General features: G+C 46.4%; 1 protein-coding gene across 6 annotated transcripts; it reads left to right on the top strand.

Annotated features, from left to right (window-relative positions):
• Nucleotides 1–27,905, top strand: EEF1D (eukaryotic translation elongation factor 1 delta). Of its 6 annotated transcripts, none has more exons than XM_082499146.1 (10): nucleotides 12–72; nucleotides 1,872–1,900; nucleotides 13,055–13,178; nucleotides 15,025–15,096; nucleotides 22,336–22,401; nucleotides 24,175–24,271; nucleotides 24,544–24,647; nucleotides 25,435–25,683; nucleotides 26,336–26,530; nucleotides 27,807–27,905. In XM_082499146.1, the coding sequence occupies exons 3-10, from the start codon at nucleotides 13,059–13,061 to the stop codon at nucleotides 27,843–27,845; spliced, it is 942 nt and encodes a 313-aa protein (XP_082355272.1). In that variant the 5' UTR covers nucleotides 12–72; nucleotides 1,872–1,900; nucleotides 13,055–13,058; the 3' UTR covers nucleotides 27,846–27,905. The 6 variants fall into 6 exon arrangements, with proteins under 6 accessions (XP_082355271.1, XP_082355275.1, XP_082355272.1 ...); XM_082499144.1 differs by having other exon boundaries at nucleotides 22,333–22,401; XM_082499145.1 differs by lacking the exon at nucleotides 1,872–1,900 and having other exon boundaries at nucleotides 1–72; nucleotides 22,333–22,401.
• Nucleotides 27,906–27,984: the final 79 nt, after the last annotated feature.

The following is a 27,984-nucleotide window of genomic DNA, read 5'->3' as shown; positions in this document are numbered from 1 at the left end:
CCTCCCTTTGCCTTGGTGGAGGCCGAGCGGAGCGGAGCCGCCTGCGGCCTGCCCCGGGCCCAGCGCCTGCTGGTGAGTGCTCCTTCCACCACCCCCCGCGACCCTACACTGCCTCCCCGCTCCTTCATTTTTCCCCGTGGGTCTCGGTAATGGGATACTCGGGGGTCTCTAGGGAGTCCTTTGCTTCTCATACACGTCTTTGGGGGGACGGGGTGGAAGCCCCTCATGATCTGTGGGGTCTTCTCGTCCTCAGGGGGCAGAAGAAGGGGTTGTGGGGGCTTCTCGCATCCGTGGGATCCCTTTCTCCTCTCACAATCCCCAGGAAGGAGCTTGTGATCACCTCCCGTGTTACCTGTGGGGTCCTTTCCTGCTTCTAGGCCAGGGGAAGGGGGTTTTGGGGGTATCTCGTTATCGGTGGGGCCCCTTCCCTCACAGTGGCAGGGAAGGGGGGAGTTTTGGGGTAACCTCATTATATGTAGGAATCTCTTCCTCTCTTAAAGTCTCGAGGAAGGGAAGTTGTGGGATTCCCGTGTCATCTATGTGGTCCCTTCCTGTTCACGGCCTCGGGAATAGGGGTTCTTTTCCCCCCGCCATTATTTGTGGGGTCTCTTTCCCCCCCGGATTCCTGAGGGAGAGGGCTTAGGGTGCCCTTGGTCTTTGGGATTATTTTCCCCCACTCACAGTCCCAGGGAATTGTGGGGTGATGTCCCCCCAGTCTGCTAGGTCTCTTTCCTGTTAATAGATTTGGGAAGAGGGTTATGAGAGGCTCCCCCTTCCCTGTGGGGTCTCCTCACACCCCAAGAAAGGAGGGTGTGGGGGGGGCCCTTGTTATCTGGGAGATGTCTTCTGCCCTCCGAGCCCTAGAGAAAGGGGGATTGTAGTGTTCTGCTATCTCTCTAGGGTTGCTTGCCGTTCACAGGCTCTACATAGGGGGTTGCAAGAGCACCCTGTTATGGGTGTAAGGACTGGGAGTGCTGGTACTGGAGGTCTCCCTAAACCTGCCCACCTTTTGGGAGGGGGGGCAAGTTCTCTCTCTGTTGGGGTGCTGATTTTGGGGATACCCCTGCTATACGGAGCTTCACCCCTTAAGTCTGGAGGGTGGCAGTGCTGTTCCTGCCCTGGTAGGGAGGGGAATTTAGGGAACCCCCTCTGTCCTCAGCAGCTCTGAGTGTCTCAGGGGGTTTGGTCTTCTCCCTATTTCTCATCTTGGCAAGGGTTTCTTGTCAAGTCACCTGCTGCAAAGGGAAACTTGAGCTGCTGCCCTGTCCTGGCGCAGAGCAGCTGGCAGCCCTCTGTAACTGAAGCAGCGGTCTGATCCAGTCTGTGGCCCAGCACCCTTGGCTGCCTCCCTAAACTTGCTTTGGAGCTGGGAGCCCTTTAAAGTCAGGCCTCCCCTGTGGTCCTGTGTGTCCTCTGTAGGTGCACCTGGGCTCTGTTCGTCTTGCCTCTCCATGTGCTGGTGTTCCCAACCCCTCTGTAACCTTGGTGGTGCCTCCGGCAGCCTGTCCTGCTCTTTCTGCTTTTCCTTTTTGTTTCCACAACAGCTCACTCGTGAGATACCCCTTCCAAAACTGTATTTGGGGAATGGGCAGAGCTGGGGAGGAGTTGTCATGCAGAGGCCACTAATGTGCTCCCTGGGGGTTCGTGAAGGATTACAGCTGTAGCTAAAGTTGCTGAGGCTGCTTCAGTTGCGTCATTCCTCACCTCCGGGTGTTTGCCGAAATCAATACGGGTTTGTTCTTTCACGTCTAGATCATTGAGTATTTGGAATTGATTGTAATTTGATGTTCACAATCCTGTTGTGCTCATTATGGAGGACAAAATAACTTTGCTTTACCCTATAGCTGTAATTCTTTCCTCTCCTTTTCTAGGTGTGCCCCCTTTCTCCCTGACCTTGCAGGTATGCCTTTTTTCTTTTCACCTAAGCTGTTTGTTTTCAACTACTTTGCTTTTTCTTGTGAAGATGACTTCTTTCCTGTCTTCCCCTACTGCTGATTTCCCATGTCCTTGATTATCTCTTCATTAGCAATCAGCAGCATTGTTGCTTGGAGGGAGGGAAGAGTCGTGTTTTTAGGTGATCAAGGTTGGGAGTTGTTGTCCTTTCCCTGGCTAAAGGTTAGTGTGGAGCTTTGTATTATAGCAAAGGTGATGAAGGTGGTCCTTGTCCTGACTGCATGTCCTGCTTTGAGCAGATGGCTCTGCCACTTGTGAGTTGGGGGAGAGCCAATTTAGAGAGTTAAACCAGCAAAAGAGCAATACTACATGAGCGTTAATGTTTTCTTTTGCTTTAACGGCCTGTATTGACTTAGCACTGGTGTTGAGGAGGGGGTGGATCTGCTCCCTTCAGCTGCAAGAGGCCATCAAACCCTCTGGTGTGAAACCAGTCTCAGTTTTTTTAAACTCTGAATTGCTGATAAGGAAAAAAAAAAAAACCCACAAACAAAAAAAAACCCAACAGAATCAGGAGGTGAGGCAGGGTCGATGCTTGCCTTTCCTTTGCTGTAGAGCAGGTAGGTGCAAAGCAGCTGTGTCTAACTGGTGCCTGAACGGCTCTCGCTTTTGTGCAGGACTGCAGCAGTAGCAGTTTTGGGAAGAGAAGCGTTTCACTAGAAAGGCGTGAGCAGTGCAGATGTCCTGAGTGTGGCATAGCCCAGGCGCCAGTCTGAGGCTGCAGAAAGGAACAGAGCGGTGGTGCCCGTGGACCTTCTTGCTCCCCTCTCTGCTCTCGCTGACATCAAATGGGCCCTTTCTGGGTTTTCTGGCATTTATTTTTCTGGCTGCTGCTGGGATGAGTGTTCAGGAGCTTCTGGTGGGGAGGCTGGTGTGCCATGCCGTAGGACAGCAGCACTAAATATATAACCGTGTTGGCCTGGTCAAAATCAGTTGTGCCAAGGCATGTAAGCAAATACGCAAGATGAAATATTAGGATAGAATCTCCTGCAGTGAGAACCCATCAGTGCTGGGCTGGGGGAAGAGCGACCAGTGCTGGCTTAATTGCTGCTTGGACCTTCAGAAATTGGGACTTCCCTGCCGAACCTTTGGGGCTGGGTCCACGGGGTGTATTTGGGGTCGAACCACAGCGAGCTGCCCTGTGTCTCTATCATCCCATGTCCCCTAGTGCCACCTGATGCCCATTTTTCATGTCTTCTCTGAAGAAAGGAGCGTACCATGACTGTAATCTTTGCCTTCTTGGTTATGGCTTGCAGAAAGCAGCTGTCACATCCCTCCAAAAATCAGTGATGGATGAGATTTGCAACTCTTGCTCATCTAAAGATACTTTTTTTTTCAAGGCTATTTGAAATATTTTAAGCCATATCAAACTGTTAAATTATTTCTGGGAGAGCTGCTTTCAAATTGTGGTGCTGCCCGAGTTGCTGTGCCTAGTTGGGAGCTGACACACAGCTGAAATTAAAATTGCAGTTCAGTTCCAGTGTAAGAAATTGTGCTGGGCTGATTTTAGGAATTTAGGTCTCTAGGAGCCTGCGACAGACATACTTATAACCTGATTTCCCCCCAAAAGCCACATTTATTTTATAGGCCTTTCAATGCAGGATAAATGTAACTTTCTCATGGACAGAAGAGAAAGAGTGGCTTTCATTAAACAAATAAATGGAGTTGACTTAACTTTCTTTTTTTGGCTACAGCCTTAGGGGTAATGCATTGTACTCTTTGTTTTAATGACTTTTTAAAAAGCAGCTAGACTTAAAGGGATAATGCAGCCAAATAGCTGAAGTCCAAAGCTTATTTTGGATTTACAGAACAATAGAGACCTTTTCATTGCCTATTTTTAACTTCATGCATTTCCCTGCAGCGCTGGAAGTACAGCACAGATTTGTTCTGGCTTGAAATATCCAGGACGTGGTGACAAGACAACACCAAGCCCAAAGCTCTGAAGCAGTAGCTATGATCAAAAATCCTTCTTTCTGGTTTTTGTAAGCCCTCTTTAATGGTACGTGGGAGGCCTAAACATTGCCTAATGATTTTTTTTTTTTTTTCTTCTGGTTACTTGGGAGTATTTGATTATTTGACATCGATAAATATTAATAATAGGATTTGCCTTTCCAGTGGCTTTATGCTTTGAAAAACACTGGATAGATTGTCTGCACTGTCACTGGAAAAGCAAAATTGTCCTGGGTATGCAGGAGCCCAGTCTCTTGTGTGTGTAGTAAGAACCATTAAATTTTTCTACTCAACTCACAAATTTGTGTTTCTTAAGCACTTTTTGGAAAGTTTGCTGCTTCCGTCTCAAAGTATGAGTTTATCTTTGTGCTAAAAATGATGCTAGTTAAATAAAAAACTGCTTCACTTCTGAAAAATGTTACGAGGAAGCGGATGAATGTGGTTTGAAGGAGCAACCTGAGCTGCCAGCTTGCTTCTGAGCGTGCGTGGACTGATGGGTTTCAAATTCAGCTTTAGTTTCTGTGCGCTTTTTGCCAGCGGAGAGCGTTCATAAAACCGTAGCATGTTCTTTTAATTGTAAAACTTACTGTTTGAGGAAGTGAAGCGAGTAGTTGAGAATACCAGGCGGAAAACATTGAAGCAACCGTGCAGGCTGTGGTTTGGTGCGGTGGTAAATCTTGGCTGCCTCACACCAGCTGGCGAGCGGCATGACAAGTTGCAGGCTCTTAAGAAGCCCAAATCAGTTTAAATTTCTTCCAGAACCTTTGAAGAGGTAAGTTTGTCCCTCCAGACTTTGTCAGATCAGGTATACTCCCTTCACACGTCGTACTGGGATTTAGCAGACTTGGCTGAAGTAGGATTGTGGGCTGGTGTCTTGTCTGGAGTAAATTTGGATGCTGGGAGAACTGGTAGTGCTCTGGTCTAGTGTTAGTGGTCTGCAGCTCACAGCTCTCATCAGGGTGTCTGCATCAGCTCAGGTGATGGTTTGTAATTAAAATCCTTTTATATGCCTTTTCCCAGGTTCCTCTGGGGTAACTTATGAACACAGAGTAGAAATGACTTTTGTTTTTTTTCCAATTTTTGCTTGTGTTTGTGAACTTCACTGAAAATCTGGTCTTTCTTATAACTGAATCTAAGGTTTGGCCCCTGATGGAAACAAATAGTTGCTGCAATTATCTTGGAGCAGTTTTCAGAAAATGGTATTTTATGAAGATTTTCCCTGGTAATAATCTTCCTAAAAAAAAAAAAAGTAGTTGAATTTCTGTGAGCCAGATTTGATGGGGAACTCTTGTGGTCACTTTGGCCTGGGGGTTTGTGTTGCTTTCTTGCAGAAATACCTCTTCTTCTGTGTAATGTTGAATTGGTGGCATGAGAAGCTGTGTCTTGTCAGGCTTCATAGGTGTGGACTTATAGGTATGGCTCTTAAATTCGACTGCTGTCGTTCATGTCTTATTGATGCTTTTCCTAAAAAAAAAATAGTAGGCTGAATATTGGCGCTAGTGTGTCTTTTTTCTGTCTCATTCACAGAATGTTTTACAGATCGCTAACTTCCGGTAGAAATAACTACAGTCGTGTGAAGTCATTATTTGACATTATAACTGTTAAATTTTCAGAATTCTTTCATGTCTTTGCTCTTGGTGTTTAGTTACCTGAAACCGGGGGACCTGAGCTTCGCTTCTGTACCAGCTGACAGTATTGGTGTGGCAGGTTGGCAGCCTCTCTGCCTGGTTCCCTGTCATGATGGGGGTGGATCCTGCTGGTTGTGTGCATTTTTTTTATTTAAATTTAAAGTAACTGGTTGTCTGTGGTGTTGGTTTCTGAACATAACGTAGTTCTAGAGAGTTAACCAGCTGTACGTTTAATTAAATGTATTATGTATGGGGAGATTTAACTATATGATGATATATTTGGCTGTTGTCATTCTGTGTCCTTGCTGACGAGCTGCTGCATCTCAAGAACTGGAAACTTTCTCTAACTTTATCTTTTCTCTTAATGCTATCATAGGAGCTAAAAAAGTAAGTACTTTCTAGTTGTCATGTGGTTTTTGCATTTTTTGGAAAATCAGGGGGATATAGGCACTGATCTTCTTACTAGACAGATTATTGCACAGTTTTCTGATTTCCACTGGAAATAAGTGTACCTTTCCAGGTTTGTTTAATAAATCCATCTGTGTCTTTGATTCAAGACAGTTCTTTGATTTGAGAGAACCTCCTGATAGCTGGAGTCCTCAGTAACGCGCCTTACCCTTGAGATGAGTGATGTGGGGGCTGCAACTTCAATGCTTGAAGCTGTTTGCGTAAGAACTTGAGCAAAATCACCTACAATAATAATAACTAAAATTTGGGGCTTTTTTTTTTTTTTTGTCAAATGGTCATGTTTTTTCTATAAGAAATATCAACAGCAAATTAAATATGTAAAGGTGTGGCAGTTTGAGCTACATTGAGTCATGTCGGGTTTTTTGTTACACCCGCTGGAGCTTCTTCCTGAAATAGTTTTAAGTCATAACCTCAGAATACGATAACACCTGCATTGGGGTAATGACGTATTCCTAATAAAGGATCTCCTTGAAGGCTTTATTCACTTCTAAATCATGCTTTTTCCTTGCGATAACTCAAATGACCATGAATTTAGAGCCAAGCAGAGCATGTCAGGCAAATGCAGAAAGCTGGTCTGTTTAGGAGTCCTTATCGACCGAAGTAACCTAAAAATTCACATGTATTGTCCTACCTATGCAGTTTCAGTTGTGCAATTTGCTTTCCCTGTGGATTTTGTGCTGGCGGGTAACCGCAGTAGATCCGGCTGGCTGTTACTGCAGAACGCGTGCTTTTGTGCACAACACTTTTAATTTGCATCGTTTAATCCTTTCCAGTCTGCCAAATGGCTGAAATGCAGCCATTGCTCTAGCAGATGTTGCCTCAGCTTGACGTTACTCTCCAAGAATCCCATTTAAATCTCGGTGAAAGATTTATTTTTTTAAGGGGGGGGATGCTCTTTGCCGTGTAAAAATATAAAAATATCTAAAATTATTTGTCCAGCAGCCGAGACGATCAGGAAGATGAAGCTGCCTCAATGATTTCTTTTATTACAGCAGGAACATATTCTTGTACCTCAAAATAACTTGTGCAGGCTCTTTAGTGGCACTGGCGTGTCTTCTGGCCGCATGACGTACGTGATGTCATTTTTTACTGCTTGATGATAACGCCATGGAAGCTGTAGTAGCAGTGCTTACCCTGACGAGCAGACTGGAGTTACTGGTTGCTCGGAGCGTTGCTCCTACCTTGCAATGCGTGTGCTTCCAGCTGGGGTGGTTTTGATGCTGATGGTAAAAAGTAGATTAATGCTTTTTGAAAGCACTGGTTTGTTTCTAGTTATCTGTACTAAGAAGTGTTTTATTGCTCCGTAACTGGTGTAAAATGCAAGAGGAGAGCGTAAAGTAAAATGAAGACTTCAAAATAAGTTTCCATTTAGATATTAAAACATTTTTAGCTGTGTCCCGATGTTTTCAGCAGCTGGTGGAAGAGCAGTTTCACAATCCTATGAAGGGAGGGGAAAAAAAAAATCTACTTTTGCTTTTCATACTGATTTTTATAATTTAAATATAGTACTGCATTCCTTTAATATTTGAAACTATTTAAAAAAAAGTTTAAAAAGGCAAAGATTTACTTGTAATAATAATTTATTGTTTTTACTGGTCTGTCAAGCCCTGGATTTAAAGCTTGTAAAACCTTCCAAGAACGGCTGGAACTGCAAGCCATCGGCTGAAGTCTGGAGGTTATTTCAGCTGTATGTGAATTTTATTTGGCAAGCTGTTACAGATAAATTTGTAGCTGTAAAACTTGCAGCTGTCGGTAGCTGAAGAGAGAGCTGGCTTACAGGGACTTCGTTTTTGGACCCTTATTTTTTAACTCCAGGGTGTGACCACGTGGAGTTTGGCAGAGAGGTCGTTACTTACTTATTAGGTATTTGAGCAGTATGGTAAATTCTGTACTTGGAAAGGTATTTCCTATACCATTTCCAATCTACACATGCTTGAAGTGGCTTGATTTTTATTTTTTTTTCCTAGTAAGGTGTGACTAGGGCAGGAAGACACAAAGTTGCTGCAATATTTTTAATTTCAATAGAAGATTTTTGAGGTAAGCTAATATAATAATGAGTTCTCCAGCTCTTGGTCAATTTTAATTTGCCAGTAACTGGGGTTTTAAGCCAAAACGGAGTCATAATTTTTCAGTCAGCTCCCTCTGCTGGCTTTCTAGTAGCAAAACACAAATAGGTGTAAGCAATGACCTCTAGATATAGTCAATAATTGGGGCATCTTTCTATTTTTAGCTTGTCTTCTCAAATCAGTGCCTAGTTGAAAATACCAAACAAGTAATTAAGGGCTAATCTACTAACTAGGAAAAATATCTTCTACGTTACCAGGGATTTGAACAAAATCTAGTTGGTTGTGGTTTTTTTTCCTGCTAGTTGTCTTCAAAAGTGAAATTTGAAGTGCTTTCAGCCAGTGCCTTTATTTTTAAATAGTAATGTGCCAAATACTTGTCAGGACAGCAGAAGTATTTTAGGAGGAAGGTTATTTTCAGATAGGAGGAATGTATATTTCAGAAACTGGACCTGTTTAGACAGTCTAATTTCTTTGAATTAAAATTTATAACGAAGGAAAAATGGAACCAAATGCTTCGGCTCTTTACCATGAATAATAATGGCATGGTAGCTTTTGACACTCTTGTATTACTTAAGAAATTACTAACATCTGATGCATGCCCTTGCTTTATTTAGTTTTGCTGCGACTACATTGTTGTGCTTATCTTTTAATGCTGCCACTCTTTGGAAGATGAGGACAAGGAAGCCTCCCTGCCCCGTAGAAAAAGTGTGGGTAGACAAGCACAAATACGATGAAGCAGAGAGACTACATTACGAAAGAGAAGCTATGCTAGCTGCCGCGGCCCCCGAGGAGTGCCAGGAGGTAGAGGCTGTAAACGGAGTCTGCAATGACGACTCTGTTGAAAGTGAATTCAAGGGTGACCTGAAGAGAGCAAGGAATGGAAAGAAACAAAGGAAACGGAAGCGTTCTCCAAAACCCAAAAACGTGGCCTCCAAGTTAGACTCTATTCTGACAGGTTTGGTAGCTGACTGTGTGTGGTTTGACAAGCCTTTCTATGATCACGCCGAGAGCGTGTACAGGAAAAAAATAGCGGATTGTCAGATCCAGGAGGCACCTGAGACTGCACTAACTGCTGAGCAGTCCCCTGTAGTGGCCAGGTCAAAGGCGGTCCAAGATGTTCCTAAGCCCAGGATGCTTTCAGCAGCCCTTCCCTGCTCCCATGGTAGCCTGTCTGCGTGTCACCATGTTGTTCAGGGTGTCTGGGTCAACAAGTTTGACTTTGATAAGGCTGAGGAGATGTTTATTGAAAAATCTCAGTTCTTTGTTCCTCCAAACGTCCTAACCATCCCGTCTGTGCAGTCAAACGCTGGCACTGTTGGGCTGAGAACGCCGGACGAGGGCTATGTTACAGCCCTGCCTACTCCTGCTACGCCAAGCTTAGCTCCAGATGTCGTTGTTGGTTCTGCTTCTTCCCTCGTTACTGGTTTGCCTGGCTCTGTAGACCAGACGGTAAATGGTAAGCCGCAGATTTCAACCTTGCAGGCTCTCATGTCAGAGGTGTGGTTAGAGAAACCTCTCTATGATGATGCTGAGAAGAGCTTCTACGAGAACATGTTTGATGGCCACCCATCAGGCAAAGTCAAACAGCAGCAACGTGGCTGCCCCGAAGCTTTGAAGAACCACCACGAGGACAGAAGGGACCACAGCATTGGAAAGCAAACAGGCATCAAACACATGGAGATCGGCACCGACTCTCTGCTTCCCAGTGATGCTGACCAACCTCCGCCTACCTGCTTTTTTCTGCACAAGGACAGTGAAACTGTGTGGCTTAACAAGTCGACGTATGACAGTGCTGAATCACGATACTATGCAGCCGAGGCTTTGAAAATGTCAAGAGCGGGAGAGAGTACGGAGACACAGGAATCCGCTGTAGTAAAACCCTCCCAACCAGCTGCTTATGCTTCAATCCTACCTGCGCCAGAAATGAAGTAGGAGAAGTTTATTCTGGGGTAACACTCACACATGCAAAACTGATGGGTCAGGATTAAGCTGAAAGAATTTGCATGTGTAGAAGATGGGCGGCCTTTGTGTGTGCAGGACCGAGCATGCACGCATGCTGCTGTAGGGCGATGCTCCTCCTGAGCCAAGGAGACTATTTCATGGGTAGGGTAACGGGGGGGGGGGGGGGGAGTGGGTGGTGGAACGACTCCTTCAAAGATCCCCCTTCTCCTGATCAGTGCTGGTGGCTAAAGGTGTAGTATTAGACAGGCTGAGAGAGTTGGGGTTGTTCAGCCTGGAGAAGAGAAGGCTCCAGGGAGACCTTATAGCAGCTTTCCAGTATCTGAAGGGGGCCTACAAGAAAGCTGGAGAGGGACTTTTTACAAGGGTGTGTAGTGATAGGATGAGGAGGAATGGCTTCAAACTGGAAGAGGGGAGATTTAGATTAGATATTAGGAGGACATTCTTGACTGAGGGTGGTGAGCACCTGGCGCAGGTTGCTCCGAGAAGCTGTGGCTTGCCCCATCCCTGGAGGTGTTCAAGGCCAGGTTGGACGGGGCTGGGAGCAACCTGGGCTGGTGGGAGGTGTCCCTGCCCCTGGCAGGGAGGTTGGAACTCAATGATCTTTATGGTCCCTTCCAACCTAAACCATTCTATGATTTGTGTGGTGCCAGAGGTTAAATGTTTAATGTCAGGGCTGGGAGGTGAGCTAAGGTTTGACCCCCTCTTTACTTGGGGGGGCCTGGAGCTGTGCCCCTTTCTGTATCGCTATTGCGTGTAAAATGCCATAGAAGTGAGAAGTTGGAGGGAGTAATCATGTGTTTTAAACAGGCCTACTGAGGTGGCCGAGGATGCAGTGTTTATCTTCGAATTTGAGATATTAGCGGTAGTTATTTGCTGTGTATTTCTGTTAAAATGCCACAAGGTCCTTCAGAGAAGCGGTTATCCCCAATTCTCCAGCAGAGCACATAGGCTGGGCATTGAGCTCCATGCGAGAGGTGACTATATTTGAGCATCGCTACTGGTATCCAACTCAAAGAAGGTTTGGGGATGACCGTGAAGTACAATTCAGAGCATCAGCCTGGTGGGAGCATGTGCTGTATTTGTTTCATTGAGGGAGAAGTTTGTTATGCTATTCAGTCTGGAAGCTGCTGTTAATTTTGGGACAGGGCTATTGGGTTACAGCCCATTTGGTGTGCGTGTATGTAGCTGGGTAGGAAGAGTTCCTTTTTGAATTGTAGATGACTATAGTTTGAACGTGCAGTTATAAATCAGTTTATGGACAGAAACATTTAAAGACTTCCTTTTTAAGTCCTGAATGAGGCGCAGTGTGATACCTCGCTTTCTGCATTAAATATGTGCTTTTATATAGGACTGGCTAAATCCTGAAGTCTGCAGCACAGAGAGCTGTAACGCCCTGGGAGCCTGTCCGAAGGTTTAGATGTTATTTTGCAGTGCTAAGGTTGGAAAAAAGGCTTTTGGAGCATCAGTCCTTATTTCTGACACTTCTGATCCTTGAGTTTGTTAGGATTTGTTGGAAAGTTTTTAAGATTTTTTTACATCAAGTGATAAAGGGGGTTACGGACAAGCTTTAGAGCTCACATGCCTTTCACCCTGGTCTATTTGGGATAATTTTCTCTTTAGTGGGACAGAAGTAGGTACTTGTTCATGCCTTTCACCCTTCCTCAGGAAAGTCCGTGTGTTATTGTAAATACGTGGCATAAGTTTGTTTGTAAGTGGGGTTCTCTATAATAATACTGGTTGGCAGCTCAGGTAGGGTCTTAAGGGTTTGAGTGCTGGGAATGGCTTCGGTGTAGAGGACCTGTATGGTGTGGTGGCCTCTGGTCTCTTCTGAATGGGTAGATGAGAAGGATGCTTGTTTTACAAGAGACTCGCCTGTTGGCTTCGTGGAACTGTTTTACCGCAGAGCTGCAGGATTTTGAGCTGTTAAGGAAAAGGTTTGCGAGTTGCTGTTAGTTGCTCCCTCGGCGTTGTGTGGTGGAAGCTGTTAATGGTGTGGTTTCATTGTGATGCTCTCTCCCTGCTCTCGCCACCTCCTCAAACTGATGTTGGCTTTGCAGCTGTCCTCTGGCTTGAAATAAGGGCACATCCTCATCTCTTACTGTTGCGAGGGGTCCATCATTTGCCTTCGAGTTAAGAAATTAACCTTTGGAAGCTGCTGCGCTGAAGAAAAATAACTTGGACCATTTCACAGCAGCGTTAAGGTGTTTTATGCTCTTCCTCCTTGTAGTGCCAGGTGTCTGTCCCTTGCAAGTGTTGCGTTGCTGATGATTTTGATTTCTAAACAGTTGCAGCAGCTTCCAAAACAGGATGTGTGTGGGTTACCTGTGGTGCCACTGTAAATTGTGTGTGTCCTGGAGGCTGGTCGCCATCAGGCAGTATGCTGTGCCAGGCTGTTGGTTACAGGAGGATTGGGTGGTGCACCTAGTGAAGCATGGCGTGACCAGGTAGAGATATGTACTAGCCTAAGACCGCCAACAGTTGCTCTCAACGCAGTTATCGTGTTCAAGGAAGACTGAAACGTGTTTAAATTTGCGAGCTGTAGTGTCAGGAGTCAGCTATCACGTAGGGTGTCCCCTCGTTGGCATGCTGTAGCGTGGCATGTGCTGCTTGGAGCTGCATATTCTTTGGTCTTTGGTTTTACCATGGCCTGGCGTCTTAAGAATTCAAAGCGTTAGTCCCTTTTTGATTCTCATACCCAAGACATCTTTCTTAGCAGCAGATTCCCATCTAGAAAATCCTGCTCTGAAAGCTTTCTTGTGGAAGAAGGTACAGATCAACTGGTTTCTTCTATCTCCACTTGGTACCTTGTCACTAAATGCAGGTCAGACCGGGCCAGACGGGTGGGCGATTAGACTGCCCTGCTTTCTTAATAGGATCCTCTTTACTTAAAGCTTTCTGCTGCCAAGCAGAGAGCTGCAGGCACAGCTCTAGGGGGGAAGAAAACGCTCTTCTGACGAACTCGTTGCAAGCTGCTAACCCTAAGTACTTCCAGGAACTCACTTTGGTGTGTGTTTTTTTTCCTTTCTGCAGAAACATGGCAGTCGACTACTTCAAGCATGAGAAGATCTGGTTTGACAAATACAAGTATGACGACGCTGAGAGAAGATACTATGAGCAGATGAACGGGCCACTTGGCAGCTCTTCCCACCAGCAGGTAACGCTTGTTCTCAGAAGGGGTTTAGCAGAGTGCTGGAGCTTTAAGAGCTGGTACAGAGTGGGTGAAAGGACATGATCCAGCAGGATGTGTACTGCTGTATTATTTCTGCTCTGGGTGCTGCTTTTTCCAAGTGTGAGAGTCTTTTCTGGAGCTCTCTGAGCCTACACCCAGTTATAATCCCCTTTTGAAATACCATCTTCTGTGGACTGTGAAGAATTTTTCCAGTACCACCAGTGTACTGGAACATCAGAGGCCCTTGTAACAAGAGGTGAACCAGTTTAAGGTTGCAGCAGTTACTCTTAATCTTTTCAGGCAAGGCACAAATGCTGTCTGTGATCTAGTGGGGGCACAGTTTGAGCCGCAAGCCCCCAAAGCTGCAGTTCTGGTGACTGGGCTGCGCGAAGAATTGACCTGTCCCCATTCAGCCGGGGAAAGATGCTGGTTTGGAGCAGCTAAGCTTCCCATGGCGAGGGATATACTGGGTATCTGTGAGATTCTAGATGTTTGAAGAGAGGCACCATGGCTCCGAAGAGACCAGGAATTACGTTCCTTTCCTCTCTTTGTACCCCCCTGCAATAATCAGTGTGCTCCTGCAGAAGACTGCATCACAGTACTGGTGAGTCGGGGGGAAGCTGGTGGAGGGGAAGCAAGCACACCTGAGCTGAAGTAGTTCAAGCTTAAATATTAGCCTGAAATTATTATTAAAGCTACAGAGCTATCATAACCTCTTCCTGCTACGTAAAGAGCTGTTAACTGCTTATGCATTTGGTTGGTTGTGTAGAAAGCTGCTTAGAGTTTTAAATGGCTGTCTTGCAAGTGTTAAAGGGGAAGCTTTTTGCTTAAGTAATATAGCTTCTAGGCACACTCTGTCTATTCCTGCTGCCCATGCTAGCGTAGCGGTGGCACAGCACCTAGGACACTTGCATAAAAATTAGAAGCTCGAGATAAGCTCTTGAAGTAGATGTTAAAGTGCAAACCTCTACGGTTAGACTGTTTCGTGCCACATAAGGAGTTTCCAGTGAAGAAGTTCTGCCTGCGAGAGGTGGTGTGAAGGCTCTGGTGAAGATTCTGCGGCAGTTTATCAGCCACTTCCCTGCTAAGGAAAAAGATCCACGCTCCTTAAAACATTTTCCTGCAACCTGGAAGTGGTATCCACGTGAATGCGTCCAGGCTGTTGCTCTTCTGTGATCTGTTTGACATGGGTTTTTTTTGGCCTGTGGGCAGTTTCATGTCTCAAATCTTGCTTGTTGGGGTTGCAGTCCAGGAGAGGCAAGGAGTGAATGGATCATGGAAACTGAATTTGTGTCCTGAGAAGGGAATTTTCCAAATCTAAGCTGAGGCACGGCAGCAGGAGGAGGGGGGGAGGGGGGGGGAGAAATCTTGTGCTGCTGTACTCTGGATCATTCCTCTCTGGATGGAAGACTTCAGTTAAGGCTGTCATTCCGTGCCTGAATACAATGACAGGTAGTACTCCGAAAAAGAGCTGTCTAATGATAGATCTCTGAGGAGTACTGAAGTGACTCCAGCCCTCTGCCTGGCTGGCAGCCGGCCGAACCGTGCAGGGTAATAATGGTAAATTTGAAAAGCTCTTGACTGGATGATCTTCTGGGCACGTGGCCTGATGTGACCAGGGATTGCAGTCGGTGCTGCTTCATTTAGATCCAACCCTTGCAGCTAATTTTGCAGTACTTGCTGAATCATTGGAAGGAACCCTCCCCCATTCTTAACCCCCTTTTTTTGTTGTTGTTGTTTTTTAACTCCCCTGACCAGTTTCCCATGTTTCATATTTTAAAAAAACAAAACAAAACAAAAAACATCTTGGTTCTTTCTGCACTGTTTGCAGGAGAACGGAGCCAGCACGATCCTACGCGACATTGCCAGAGCCAGGGAGAATATCCAGAAATCGCTGGCCGGAGTGAGTACCCGAGCTCTCTCACCAGCTGGCTACCTGCAACCATTTTTAGCTGTGGTGTATCTCACAGAACTCCGCTGTGACCACTTCATAGATTGTGTGGCTTCTTATTTTTAAGTTAGAGGAGAAGACTAAGGTGTGCAGCGCTGTGTACCACCAGCATAGCTCCATCCGTTCAAGAGCACCGTTACTACTAGAGTGCATGCTGCTTACCTGCTCGCTAGCCTGCAGTGCTTTTTAAAACTAACTGGATTTAGGTTAAAATTCTTTAACTGTGCATTTCTTTTCTTTTTCACCTGGTGGAATGTTCCCACAAGTCTTACCTAACAAGTTACGAGTCACTGTTAAAATAACCTTGCTGGGTAGCAAAGCACTGAGCTGCCAGCGGGGAGTATGTATGTCTCTTTTGGGGTACACTGAGCTGCCACCTTCTCTTTCCTGTTTTGCTTTCAGTTAGGGTATGTGCAAAAAAATGGTATCTTCCATCTGCTGCATCTAGGGAATTCAGCTTGGCTACTAACTCTGTCTGGATCATCCTGTAGAAGTTCAGTCACATCCTTTCTGGAGGTGTTTTTGTGCTGCTCTGTACAGACAGCACTATTAAAACTTAAATTTTTCAATAGGAAGCTGAGGTCTTAAACTAGTAAGCGGACTGGTTTCGTGAGTGAAGAAAACTCACAGACTAGAGCCCACACGTCTTGGTTTCTTACCTCTGCAATGGGACTACTACGTAGCTGTGCATATCTTTCATCTGAGGGTATCCATCCTTTATCTGTATTGATTTGGCCTCACAGCTCCCTCTTGGGGTATTTAACACCCTCAGTTTCTATCAAGATCAGTACAACAACAGGGAATCGAGCCTTTCTCAAGGGGAATATTTAATATTCCTCCTTAACATAAGCAGAAAGGAGCTGTACATTTGGGGTGAATGCGAAGGAGTTAGGCTAATTGCTTTCCCCGTGGAGGTGTCGTTGAACTGGATGCTACAAAAGCAACTTCTGCAACCGCTCGTGTGAGTGATCCAAGATCCTCAGTACTGCACTGGAAATTTTGATGTGGATGCAGGAAGAGGAGGGCAAATTTACTGAAAGGATGGTGGGAAAGGATTAAATTTGCTTCAATTAGGTTCAGTGATCCCAAATACAGCTTGAATGCAGCAGGGGAATCAATAGAAAGTTGGGACATATTACTAATATTAAAACCAAATGAAAACATGTTTGAGTAGGAAAATACCTAGAGGTTTTCTAGTGCTGGTTTCTTAGTTCAGCATCGTTTTTTCAGCCAACAGCTTAGGGAAGATTTCCCTGAACTGGCTCATTTAAGTTCAGATCTGAAATAACACATTTGGGCTTCCAGTAGAGACTATCAGCCCCTGTCAAAGGCTTAGTTTGGACTTCAGTAAGGCAAATGTGTGGGGAAATGAGCTCCCGTCCCCAACAGGGTTGGAGAACTCTCTGCACAGACAGTGTTAAATGCCTTTGGAAAGACCTTTTCAAGCTGGGCAAGGTTGCTGCTTCCTTCAAGACCTGCCTCCTCTAGAAGCAGAGGCTGGATGTGGTGAGTAGGGGCAGGAAACCTAAATATAAATCGCCTGGTGGTGCTGCTGGTCTACCCTGAAGGTGTATTCTCATCTTGCCGAATGGTATGTGGTTCGCCAAAGATGATGAGTTTCTTGCCCTGGCCCATGACTCCTGTTAAAGAGCTTCTTTGCGTGAGAAGCATGAATCCTCCAAGTCCTGTCGTGGAGGAAGACTGGGGGAACTTGCAAAGCACCAGACCAAAACCAGAACAGAAATTTGAGAATATAAAGTCGTTTACACCCCTGCTGGCACTTGTTGGGGTTAGTGCTGAATATAAAAAACTCATCTGCTGGATTTTTTTTCTTCCTGTGAAGAAAACTTGGCGGATTAGAGGATTTAAGGTCAGGTCTGAGCCATAGGGCCTTAAAACTGGAATCTGGGCTGTTGCAACAAGTAGACTGAGACCTCTCCAGTGACGGCTTGCAAGGAAAAGCATTGTGTTTCTGCACGACTCTTAGGGAAAACATTTTGCACCCTAATCTTTGTTGCTGTCAGGGGCATGCTGTAGTAATTTAACCTATAGCTGCCATTCTGCTCTCAAAGTATGCTGCTGTTTGGGTCAGCAGAGCACATGGCAACGGCGACCTCCTTACTGTTTTGTAAACCCATTGTACTGATCATGCCTGATCCTGGCTTATAAAATACCCCGGAGAGCTCACCTTTTCAGTTTTTCTGCACATTGCCACCTCTCTGCCCTGGAACCTGAAGCAGTAACCCATGGTTGGATCTTCTGTGTGGGTTAGAAAGACTGAGCTGTTCAGAAGCAGGTCTGAAACATCAGCTTTTGTAGCTTTTCTTTCTGAAGGATCATCAGTAATATTGGACAGCTGTGCCGTAGAGCAGGCTTGACCTTAGGACGTGTTTAAACTTTGGATTTATGTTTCAGAAAGTCAAATTCATACTGTCTGATCTACGGAACATGTTTTTATAGTCAGGATTTAGTCTTTCCTTCCACCTGAATGTGCGGAGTTACTGTCAGGAGTCTAAAGACGTAGCAAGCGAAGAGTTGGTTCTTATAAGATGGGAAGATGGAAGATTAGTGTGAAATTCAGCCAAGGCTGGTTTCAGATCGGCTTCAGCTGGATAGCAGTGTTGTGAAACGTGTGAATGAGCTCTAGAAGGGTTGAGGGCAGTGGTTTGTACCTCCCGAAGGAGGATACAAAGCTCTGATGCTGGAAACATTTGTTTGCACATACCTGTCATCCCGCTTTGCATGGTCATCTCTGCTTTAAACAATCTCTCCGGTTGACATCTGCTCAATTGCTAATGCTTTCCTAGAAATGAAGTCGTTAACATGTGCGGTACTGCAGCTGGTGGCATTGAGACTGCAACTGGGGAGAAATCTTACAAATGGGGACCTGAGATGGGGGAAGGATGGACTTGCCCGAGATAAGCAAGTCCAACAGAGCGGGTGACTGAGGTCTCGCTTCCTAAAACCCTCCCTAGGGGCTGTAACGAAAGGGATGTCACCGGGTAAGCGGCTGGTGTGGGAGTCTAAAGCTCTGTTATTCCCCTCTCTGCCAAAGTTCCCTCTTACAAAGCTTCTGTATCTCTGGGTTTCAAACAAGTAAAGTTCCCAGAAAACCTCTGATAAAGTGTTTGGAGGTCACATTCAGAAACGTGTGTGCAGGCAGCAGTCGCACCTTCTGTAGGAAACCAGCCAGGATCCATCCTGATGGTCTTTGGTCTTCAGTTCTTCATCATTTCCCTACAGTTTTGTGTATCTGATCACGGCTAAACTTTCCCTTGTTTCCAGAGCTCAGGTAGACTGACCTGAGGAGAAGGGTGTTGTATCTCTGCACGCACAAAGTAGATGTATTTGGACGAAGCTGTGAATGTTTCGTGAGCTCTGGACTGGAAAATCTACACATGACATCTGTAGCCGAGCTTGTAAAATCTGCATGCAGTTCTTTGTAACTGGTTAACGCAAATTAAGGGAAAAGGATTGATACCTCCAGATACTACTTGTAGTGAGGGAAGTTCCAGCTTTCCATCTGTGTCCGTTGGTTGGGCCTGACGTACCGAGGGAAGAGATTTTTACCTGTAGTTGTCCAGACAAATTTCTTTCAGCTGATACGTAGAATTCTTACTTGTAGTTGTCCAGACAGAGCTCTTCCCTTGATATGTCAGGGAGCTCACAAAGCACTTGCAGCTTTATCCAAAAAGAAGTGTGACCTTTGCCAACTTTTTCTTCATTAGTCAGTGCTCTCATCTCTGATTTTTAAAGTATGTTTTAGAGAGTCAAAGCATAGAGAAGGCCAGATGTTGAAAACCCTTTGAGGCTGAAGCTAGATTCTGTTTTCTACCCTTCACAAGCAAGAAGTCTTTGGATGATTAAATTCTGTGCAGTCCTTGGTGCAGTTCTGCGCTTGTTGAGTGCTTCTGCAATGTAAAATATTTTTAATAGGTTGCAGCACTCATCAGTGCATCGCTAATGTGGGTTCAGCACAAAACCTGTGGCTTAGGCTCAGAAAAAAACAAAGGTTTTAAGAGCTCTGACCACGACACGATGTGCAGGAAGTGACCCAAATGATGCTCTGGAACTCGCCACCTTTGGGATTTTGAATACTGCCCTTAATAAAAATTCACAAACACTTCTACCAAGCTCCCTCGTGGCACAGTTGAGTCAGAAGAGGAAATAGCGCTTGGTTGTGCATAGGAAAAAAAGCACACTGTAGGTAGTGTGTAGCTTTAGGTTGGTGACCACATCTCTAGAAGCTTAAAATATTCACACCTTGGGGGAAAGCCCACAGTCTCATAGAGGCAACTTTTTCCACAATTTCTGAAAGCGTGGCTTGACCATCTCCCAGAATTTGGAACTTGGTTTAGCGTTGTGCCTTTTATACTGTATTTTACACAGGATACATATTCCCAAAGGACAACTGATCTGGTTTGTGAAGACCTTTAATCTCTTGCTTGCTTGCGCCAGGCAACCCTCTCTTCTTGCCAGCAAGACATGGCTGTGCTCAGGCTCACCCTGCCCTGGCTTTGCTCAGGACTAACAAATAATGTCTGAATTCCACAGGGTGTTGATTTAAGTGCTGTGCCACGTCTCTGAGCGCTGTGAGCCCCCGCCGCGTAAACTTCCCTTTTAAACAGGCGTGAAAAATACAGCACTGAGCAGCAAGTGACTCCTGGTTTAGGATTATTTTAGCATATGTAATATGCCGAATCTGTTCATCCAGGTGCACAGCACTGAACTATTCGTATTAATTTTGTGGCTGTTTAACCTGTAGGTGCGTCCAGGTTGTTAATTAATCTTGCCATTTTCTGCAGAGCCCTCAGTAGCAACTTGCAGCTGAGAAATCCTGGAGGTGAGATGACTCCCCACGGAGCCACCCCCGATAGCTGTGCTGCAGCTCCTCGAGCGCTTGTGCTACCTGTATTACTGCATACTGATGGGCAGGTCCATAATTAAATGCCCCACTGAGAATATTGGGTTTCGTTATCTGGATTTGCAACCTTAATGTCGTCTCACCTGCAGGCTCAGTGTAAGCTGGCAAAGGAAGGGTGAAAAGGGAAGGAATTTGTGCGTTACAGAGCTCTGCCTTGCTCTGCACGATTCCCTGGATGCTATATAAAGCTTTACAGACAGCATCTGACAGCAATACACAGCTAAGTTTGTGTCGTAGGACTTTATAGTACTGCAAAAGGTCTGTTGCGGTAACAAAACGTCATATTTCCATGCTCTTGCTTGTTGAGAATGTCCAGACCCGAGTTTCACCTTACTCTTGCACGCCACAGCTACAGCCATTTGGGGAAAATAGCTGTGATTTTTTTCGCCTCAAACTTCCCCTGGATGACACAACCACCCAAGGCTGGCAGGTTTGTCTCGAGCTGGAGGCATCCTGCCAAAGCTGTAGATGTTTTTCCTTTGAGACTGCAGGGAGGAGCAGCCTTGACCTATTCTGTGTGAGACTCTAGGCGAGCATAAAGGTAGATGGTACTGCCTCAATTTTTAGATTTCTCATCTTTGAGGGGTCATTACTAACAGGGAAGAGAAATGTGGAGACACGGATGGCTTCTGTGGCAAATGCTTCCACTAAACCTAAGACCTAGGGTTTGAAAGTGGGCTGTTCTGCAGCACCAAATAGGCGTAGCCGTCTTGCAGAGTCTTCAACATCCTTTAGGGAGGTGATTCTGCCCCTCTGCTCTACTCTGGTGAGACCCCACCTGGAGTAATGCGTCCAGCTCTGGAGCCCCCAACATAGGAAAGACATGGACCTGTTGGAGCAGGGCCAGAGGAGGGCCACGAAGATGCTCTGAGGGCTGGAGCTCATCTCCTATGAGGAGAGGCTGAGAGAGTTGGGGTTGTTCAGCCTGGAGAAGAGAAGGCTCCAGGGAGACCTTATTGCAGCCTTCCAGTCCCTAAAGGGGCTCCAGGAGAGCTGGGGAGGGGCTTTTTACAAGGGCATGTAGTGATAGGACGAGGGGGAATGGCTTCAAACTGGAAGAGGGGAGATTTAGATCATACATAAGGAATAATAAATTCTTTACTCTGAGGGTGGTGAGCCCCTGGCGCAGGTTGCTCCGAGAAGCTGTGGCTGCCCCATCCCTGGAGGTGTTCAAGGCCAGGCTGGACATGGCCTTGGGCAACCTGGGCTGGTGGGAGGTGTCCCTGCCCCTGGCAGGGGGGTTGGAACTCAATGATCTTTATGGTCCCTTCCAACCTAAAGGATTCTATGATCCACAGTCATGCACAAGATAGCCAGCCGCCAGGGCAAATGCAGAGCCTGCTGAAATGCTTCAGCATTTAGCTTGAAAACATGACCGGGGCTTCAAACTGGCAAATATCTGGTGCTTGCTACTTAGCTGAATTAGCAGGCTTCTTTTGGGGGGAAAAAACCCCAGCTGTGTGTCTCTTCGCAGCTCCTGTGTTTGATCAGGAGTCAAAATAAGTGCATTTTCATGGCGTGGGGATGGATGTGACTATTGCCAGAACTCACTCTTCGGTGAATTAAAGTTGACCTTGATCCTGGTGGTGGGACTAGGACAGGAAGATGTCAGGCAACGAGTTAATCTGACCTTTAATTTTTGTTGTTGGGGCGTAAGGCTGAGGGTTAGGCTCGTGTGATGAGCCCGCTGTGGCAAGCAGCCTCCATTCTCGGTGGTGCACCTGAGGGTGGAAATCTGTACAGGGGTCTTCTTGAGTTGTTAGTGCAGACCGGTGTTGTGTTGCTTTACTCCTCTGTAGCAGAGATGCGTTAGTGGTAAGTGGGGACTTGTTAAGAGTTTTGGTTACTTTGCATGTGTTTCTGCATCTGTCAGGTATTAGATTTTACCTAATGACGGGAGAGCTAGAGGACACCGCGGAGCGTGCTGCAGTAATATCTGCACCCGCTTCCCCGCTGACATTACAGATGGGGAGATGACTGAGACCGTGCTCTGGACATCTCCGTCTAGTTCTGCCACCCCGCTGCGTGACCTTTCTGCAGGCGCTGAGATGTTTAACAAGAAAATGGCAGAGTTCACGGATAGATGTTTCTGTGCAGGCTTTGTTGGGTGTGTGGTTGGTGTGAGGCTGTTTCTCGTTGCTTGACAATTTGTCCTGCATGTGGATCTGCTTCCTGCACTTGATCTGCCTCTTCCAGCATGAGTGAAATCCTTTTCTTTCTTCCATGTTGAATCAAACGCCCCCCAAACCTTTTGCCCTTTGCAGCAGAAGACAGCTCCTCGTAGCAAAGAAGCCCCTTCTGCCCGTCACAAGAGGCAGTCAGGCCGCTCTGCTGTAAGTCACCTGTGCACGGATGGAGCTGGTTGTGTGATTTTTTTTTTTTTTTTTTTTTTTTTATTCCCCCCCCTACTCTGCCCTGGTGAGGCCACATCTGGAATATTGTGTCCAGTTCTGGGCTCCCTGGGTCAAGAAGGACAGGGAACTGCTGGAGAGGGTCCAGCAAAGGGCTACAGAGATGATGAGGGGACTGGAGCACCTTTCTGATGAGGAAAGGCTGAGGGACATGGGGATTTTTAGTCTGGAGAAGAGAAGAATGAGGGGGGGGATCTTATCAGTGCTTATCAATGCTTAAAGGGAGGGTGCCGGGGGGATGGGAACAGTCTTTTTTCAGTGGTGCCCAGTGACAGGACAAGAGGGAACGGGCACAAACTTGGCCATAGGAAGCTCCATCTAAAACTGAGGGGGGACTTCTCTCCTGTGAGGGTGGCAGAGCACTGGCACAGGCTGCCCAGAGAGGTGGGGGAGTCTCCCACTCTGGAGCCATTCCAAACCTGCCTGGACGCTGTCCTGTGCAACTGCTGGAGGTGCCCCTGCTCTGGCAGGGGGTTGGACTGGATGATCTCCAGAGATCCCTTCCAATCCTGACCAGTCTGATTTCAGAGCACATTGTAGGGCAAGGACAGTGCTGCCTTGGAGAGATGGACCAAGTTCTTCTTTATGACAAGAAGTGTTTGTCGTAGCTCACCTGATTGTAGAACAGGATCTTACAGCAGAGCGTTTAGGTCTCTCTCCCAGCTTGGCGTCTGGGGACTGCAGATCGGCGCTTGCGTTCCTGAGCCTGCGCCTCCTGCGAAGGCTGCATTGGAGATTGATTTCATGGTGTGCTTTTGACATTTGGCCCCTGTCCCTTTTTGGGTGGGTGGAGAAGGGTCTCTTTGACCTTCCTTCTCAGAGCAGCTCACACTGCTCCGTCCCAGGGCCAGGCATCTCCCAGACCTGCTTTCTGTGTGCCACATATTCCTCATCTTAACCCCTGTATTTCCCTCTCTCCTTCTTAAGTGACTGCTGAGATCTCAGAAGCGTTGTCAACTGCAACCGAGAGCTGCATTATAATTACATGCAGGGTGCGCTTGAAAGAGTAAAAATTATTTCCTCTATTGTTGTATTCAGTTATAAATGACACTTGAAGCGAAGTGTGCAGGCCTCTTATTTTCTTTGCCTTAGCAGATTTGAATTTATAGATAAGGGCCTCCTTAGAAAAAAAAAACACACAACTCTTTTTTGCTGTTAAAACAAATACTTTTGAAGCTGGATCGGTATAATTGCTCCCACGGGATGTGTTAGAGTAGGGTTTAAGTTGTTTTGAGAGGAATTAAAGGCTGGGCTGGGGAAAGTGGGAGTATAGAAATGCTGAGATGTCTTTCCAGCTTTCGCAGTGACTCGCTGTGTGACGTTAGGTCGGTCGCTTCTGTGCTCTGTGCCGCCGTTTGGCTGCGAGAGGAGACCAACCGCCCCATTTAAGGGGGCTCAGTGTGAAACTTTGAAACCCTTTTGTGTGTTTAGTGATAGTCTGTGATCTGAGACCACAAAGGATGACTTTATCCTTTGCTCATTGGTGCCAGCTGAAATTTCTCGAGATACGTTCCACGCTTCATTCTATAGAGCTAGTATATTTTTATAAAACCTTAGAGAAAATGTCCTCCTTCTTAGATTAGCTCTCAAATTTTCTTTTTCCCTGAAGGCATGACTCTGCTTTGCTTCGCTGAACCGCTGAGCTCTGGGGAGTAGGTATACAGATTTGTTTCACCTCGCTTTTCCTTGTTGCAGAGTGCGAGCACAACCTCTTCTGCGCCTGCTGGTGACCAAAATGAACTCCTGTCCAGAATTTCTCACCTGGAGGTAGAAAATCAAAACCTTCGCAGTGGTAAGTAGGAGGATCTTGTGGCATGAAAGCAAAACTAGATGGGGTCCCGCCTCTGCGGGGTGGATCCCTTACTGTGAGTTTGTCGTCAGGTGAGCACGTACCAGTGTCTTTATCGCAGCTTTGCAGGCTTCCTTCTCACTGGGGCAATTGGTGTTTTTAAAGCCCACTTTGAGCGGAAGCAGATTTCTCCTGATTTGAGAGCTGATGCAGAGCCTACAAGATAAGGTTCTTTTTCTTATTCTTTTTTTTTCCCCCCCTCCCTTTTCTCACAGTTGTTGCAGACCTTCAGATGGCCATCTTCAAGTTGGAAAGCCGCCTGAATGCTCTGGAAAAGTCATCTACCTCCCACCAGCCCTCACCGGTTCCTCCAACCCAGGTGAGCTTTGGCAAAGTGCTGTTCTTGAATGCTTCACCGTCACCCAAGTGCCAGGTTATTTCCAAGGTCTCCTGGCTGTCTGAAGACAGAGAGATACATATGGTTAGGATGAGTTTGTTACAGCTTTTCCAGGAGTTTTGGCAGCTGCCTCATCATCTTTCCCCAAAACTATGTGTAGAGAGGAGTGTTCTGTGTAAGACCGGTGAAGAAGCTTATGTTAGAGATTTCAGCTAGGGAGAGCTGGTGTAGATCTGTGGAAGTTTGGAGTCGATATATACACGTCCCCTCTAAGAATGCATTTAATTTAAGAGAAAGTTCTGTGGGACCTGAATGTGTGGCACCAATTTGATGAATTCTTGTTGTAGGTTGGAAGAGATGCTACCAGTGGTGCTGGTGATCTCTACAGCCTACAGAATGTGTGGATCCCTCCTCACACTGGGGGAAGATGCTTGGTTGCCTTCCCAACTGCTGTTCCGTGCAAACATTTATGGTCTAGGTATCCTGAGCCTTCAGGAGAAGGATCAGCTCTTGGCTAGGTGGTGTTTTTTTGCTCTAAAAGTAAAACCATGCTGGACCAGTTCAAAGGTCCATCTGGTCAAATGTCCTATTTTCATGGCCGAGAGCTGATTCTTTCCACAAATCACATGTTGTGGGCTATGTTCACTGTCTTGAGCAATGTAGACTTCTGTTCCTCAGCTTCTCCGGAGTGCTGCTCTGATTCAACTTCAGGTTAATCTTCTCCCCTTTTTCTTTCATGCAAACTTGAATGCACATCACCCCAATGAAGAAAGTGGAACCATTCAGTGTTCCTTCCAAGAAAGTGGAGCTCCCTTCTGCTTCACCGGCAAAGAAAGCTGAGCCAGCTGCTGCAGAGGAAGATGATGATGATGACATCGACCTTTTTGGTAGCGATGATGAAGAGGAAGACCAAGAAGCTGCTAAAGTCCGGGAGGAGAGACTCCGTCAGTACGCAGAGAAGAAGGCCAAGAAACCGGGTCTTATTGCCAAGTCTTCTATCCTTCTGGATGTGAAGCCGGTGAGTAACTGCAGTGGGGGAGCTCCCCACTGAGGCCGTACAGCTGTGCTGCAGGAGGCTGTATGTCAATCGTCTCACACATCCGAGGGGACGGGTGAAGTCAGGACCTTCAGGTTTCCAAACAAGGGGTCAGAGCGAGGTGCAGCTGCCGCCTTTGTGCTGCTGCCCTGCTCCTTGCATGGTGGCAAGTGCAGGCAGTTATCTGAGTTTCCCCTGAGCAGGAGTAACCCTTTTCTTTGAAGAAAAGACAGATAATAAATGCCCTAAAGATGAGAATAAACCTGTCTTTGTCAACTTGTCATGGTAGAACAAAAACCTCTGGGCTGGCTTGAGCTCCGAGAGATGCCCTTGGTAAAAGTCATTTGAAGTGAGCGCTCCAAAGCAGTTGTGTTGCTGCAGGAAGAATTCCCCTCGTGTCTGCAGTGCCTGTAGGTAGAATCAAAACGCCATGGATGCAGCATTGCTACGAAGTCAGGTTTAGCTTAGCTAACCCCATCAGCTAATCCTGGTGGGAAAGATCAGCTGAGAAAGGGAAGCTTGGATCACCTGAAATGTAGAGAGGCGACGTGTTGAATTTTAAATCACTGGATGCCTCTTGAGGCTAACAGCGATCGCTAGAAAAATGCTGAAGTTCTTATTCCTGCTTTTGCAGTGGGATGATGAGACTGACATGGCGAAGATGGAGGAGTGTGTCCGGTCTGTCCAGATGGATGGGCTGGTGTGGGGAGCCTCCAAGCTGGTCCCAGTAGGCTATGGCATCAAGAAGCTCCAAATCCAGTGCGTAGTAGAGGATGACAAAGTCGGAACAGACATCCTGGAGGAGGAGATCACCAAGTTTGAAGACTACGTAAGTCTCTTCAGTAAGCTGTGTAATGCTAGGTGATGTCTGACCCACAGGCTAACTTTTAATTAAGGTTTATTTGCAGATTTTGGCAAACATGGATTTTTTAAAAGAAAAATGTGTGGAAGTGATGGTGTCTTCTTGCTGAGACCCTTTATACTCTCTATATACGTATTTATTTTAAGGCTGGCTGATGCAGATATTTTGTACAGCCATTTTGCAGGCTCATCCAGTCCCCACCGAGTGTTATTTTGGGGAACCCCTGCTCTTACACTTGGTCAGGGTGGCACCAGGGTGGACACAGTTAACTTTGGTGGCTGCAGCTGGAGGAGATAGCCTATGTAGAGTAAATCAGGAACTTCTGCTCTTTAATCTTAGCATTGTTAGAAACTCTCTTAATCCTGGGCTGCATCAGAAGAAGTGTGGCCAGCAGGTGAAGGAAGAGGATTCTGCCCCTCTACTCTGCTCTGGTGAGACCCCACCTGGGGTACTGCATCCAGCTCTGGAGCCCCCAATGTAGGAAAGACATGGACCTGTTGGAGTGGGTCCAGAGGAGAGCCACAAAGATGATCAGAGGGCTGGAGCACCTCTGCTGGGAGGACAGGCTGTGAGAGAGTTGGGGTTGTTCAGCCTGGAGAAGAGAAGGCTCTGGAGAGACCTTATTGTGGCCTTCCAGTTCCTAAAGGGGCTACAGAAGATGTGGGGAGGGACTTTTTAGAAGGGTATGTAGTGAGAGGATGAGGGGGAATGGCGTCAAGCTGGAAAAAGGTAGATTTAGGTTAGATATTAGGAAGAAAATTTTCACTGTGAGGGTGGTGAGGCACTGGAACAGGTTGCCCTGAGAGGCTGTGGCTGCCCCATCCCTGGAGGTGTTCAAGGCCAGGTTGGACGGGGCTCTGAGCAACCTGGGCTGGTGGGAGGTGTCCCTGCCCATGGCAGGGGGATTGGAACTGGATGATCTTTAAGGTCCCTTCCAACCCAAACCAGTCTATGATTCTATGTATGTTCTTCATAGGCTGGACTGTCTTTAAGATTCATACAGTAACTAGCATGGTGCAGTGTCCTGTTGTGGTGGATGTTGCTAAAAATACTAAATCCCAGTCCCTAAAGGTCCTCTTACCACAGCTGGGGAGCTGACCCTAAAACCTGGGTTGTGCTTGATCTGGTTTGAGCATTGCTAGCGCAAGCTGTGAATAAATCCCTGATACAAGTGTTTTCTGTTGTTTAAAATGTCTTGAAAATGCCTTGGTGACCTCTACCTGCTGCCTTTGTTCTCTTTCAGGTGCAGAGCGTTGACATTGCTGCTTTCAACAAGATCTAGAAGCAAAACTGTATCCCCTCTGAAACTGTAACTAATAAAGATCAAGACCGGGAGTGCAGATTGGATGATGTTTTGTTTTGCTTTTTTTCCCCTCTGCTAAGTGCAGCTTCTCCAGAGTGATGTGTTGTGAGACTCGGGG

Source organism: Vanellus vanellus, assembly GCF_965231255.1.
Source record: "Vanellus vanellus genome assembly, chromosome: 2".
In the NCBI taxonomy this organism is placed as follows: Eukaryota; Metazoa; Chordata; class Aves; order Charadriiformes; family Charadriidae; genus Vanellus; species Vanellus vanellus.
This window is presented reverse-complemented; position numbering and strand designations above follow the sequence as displayed.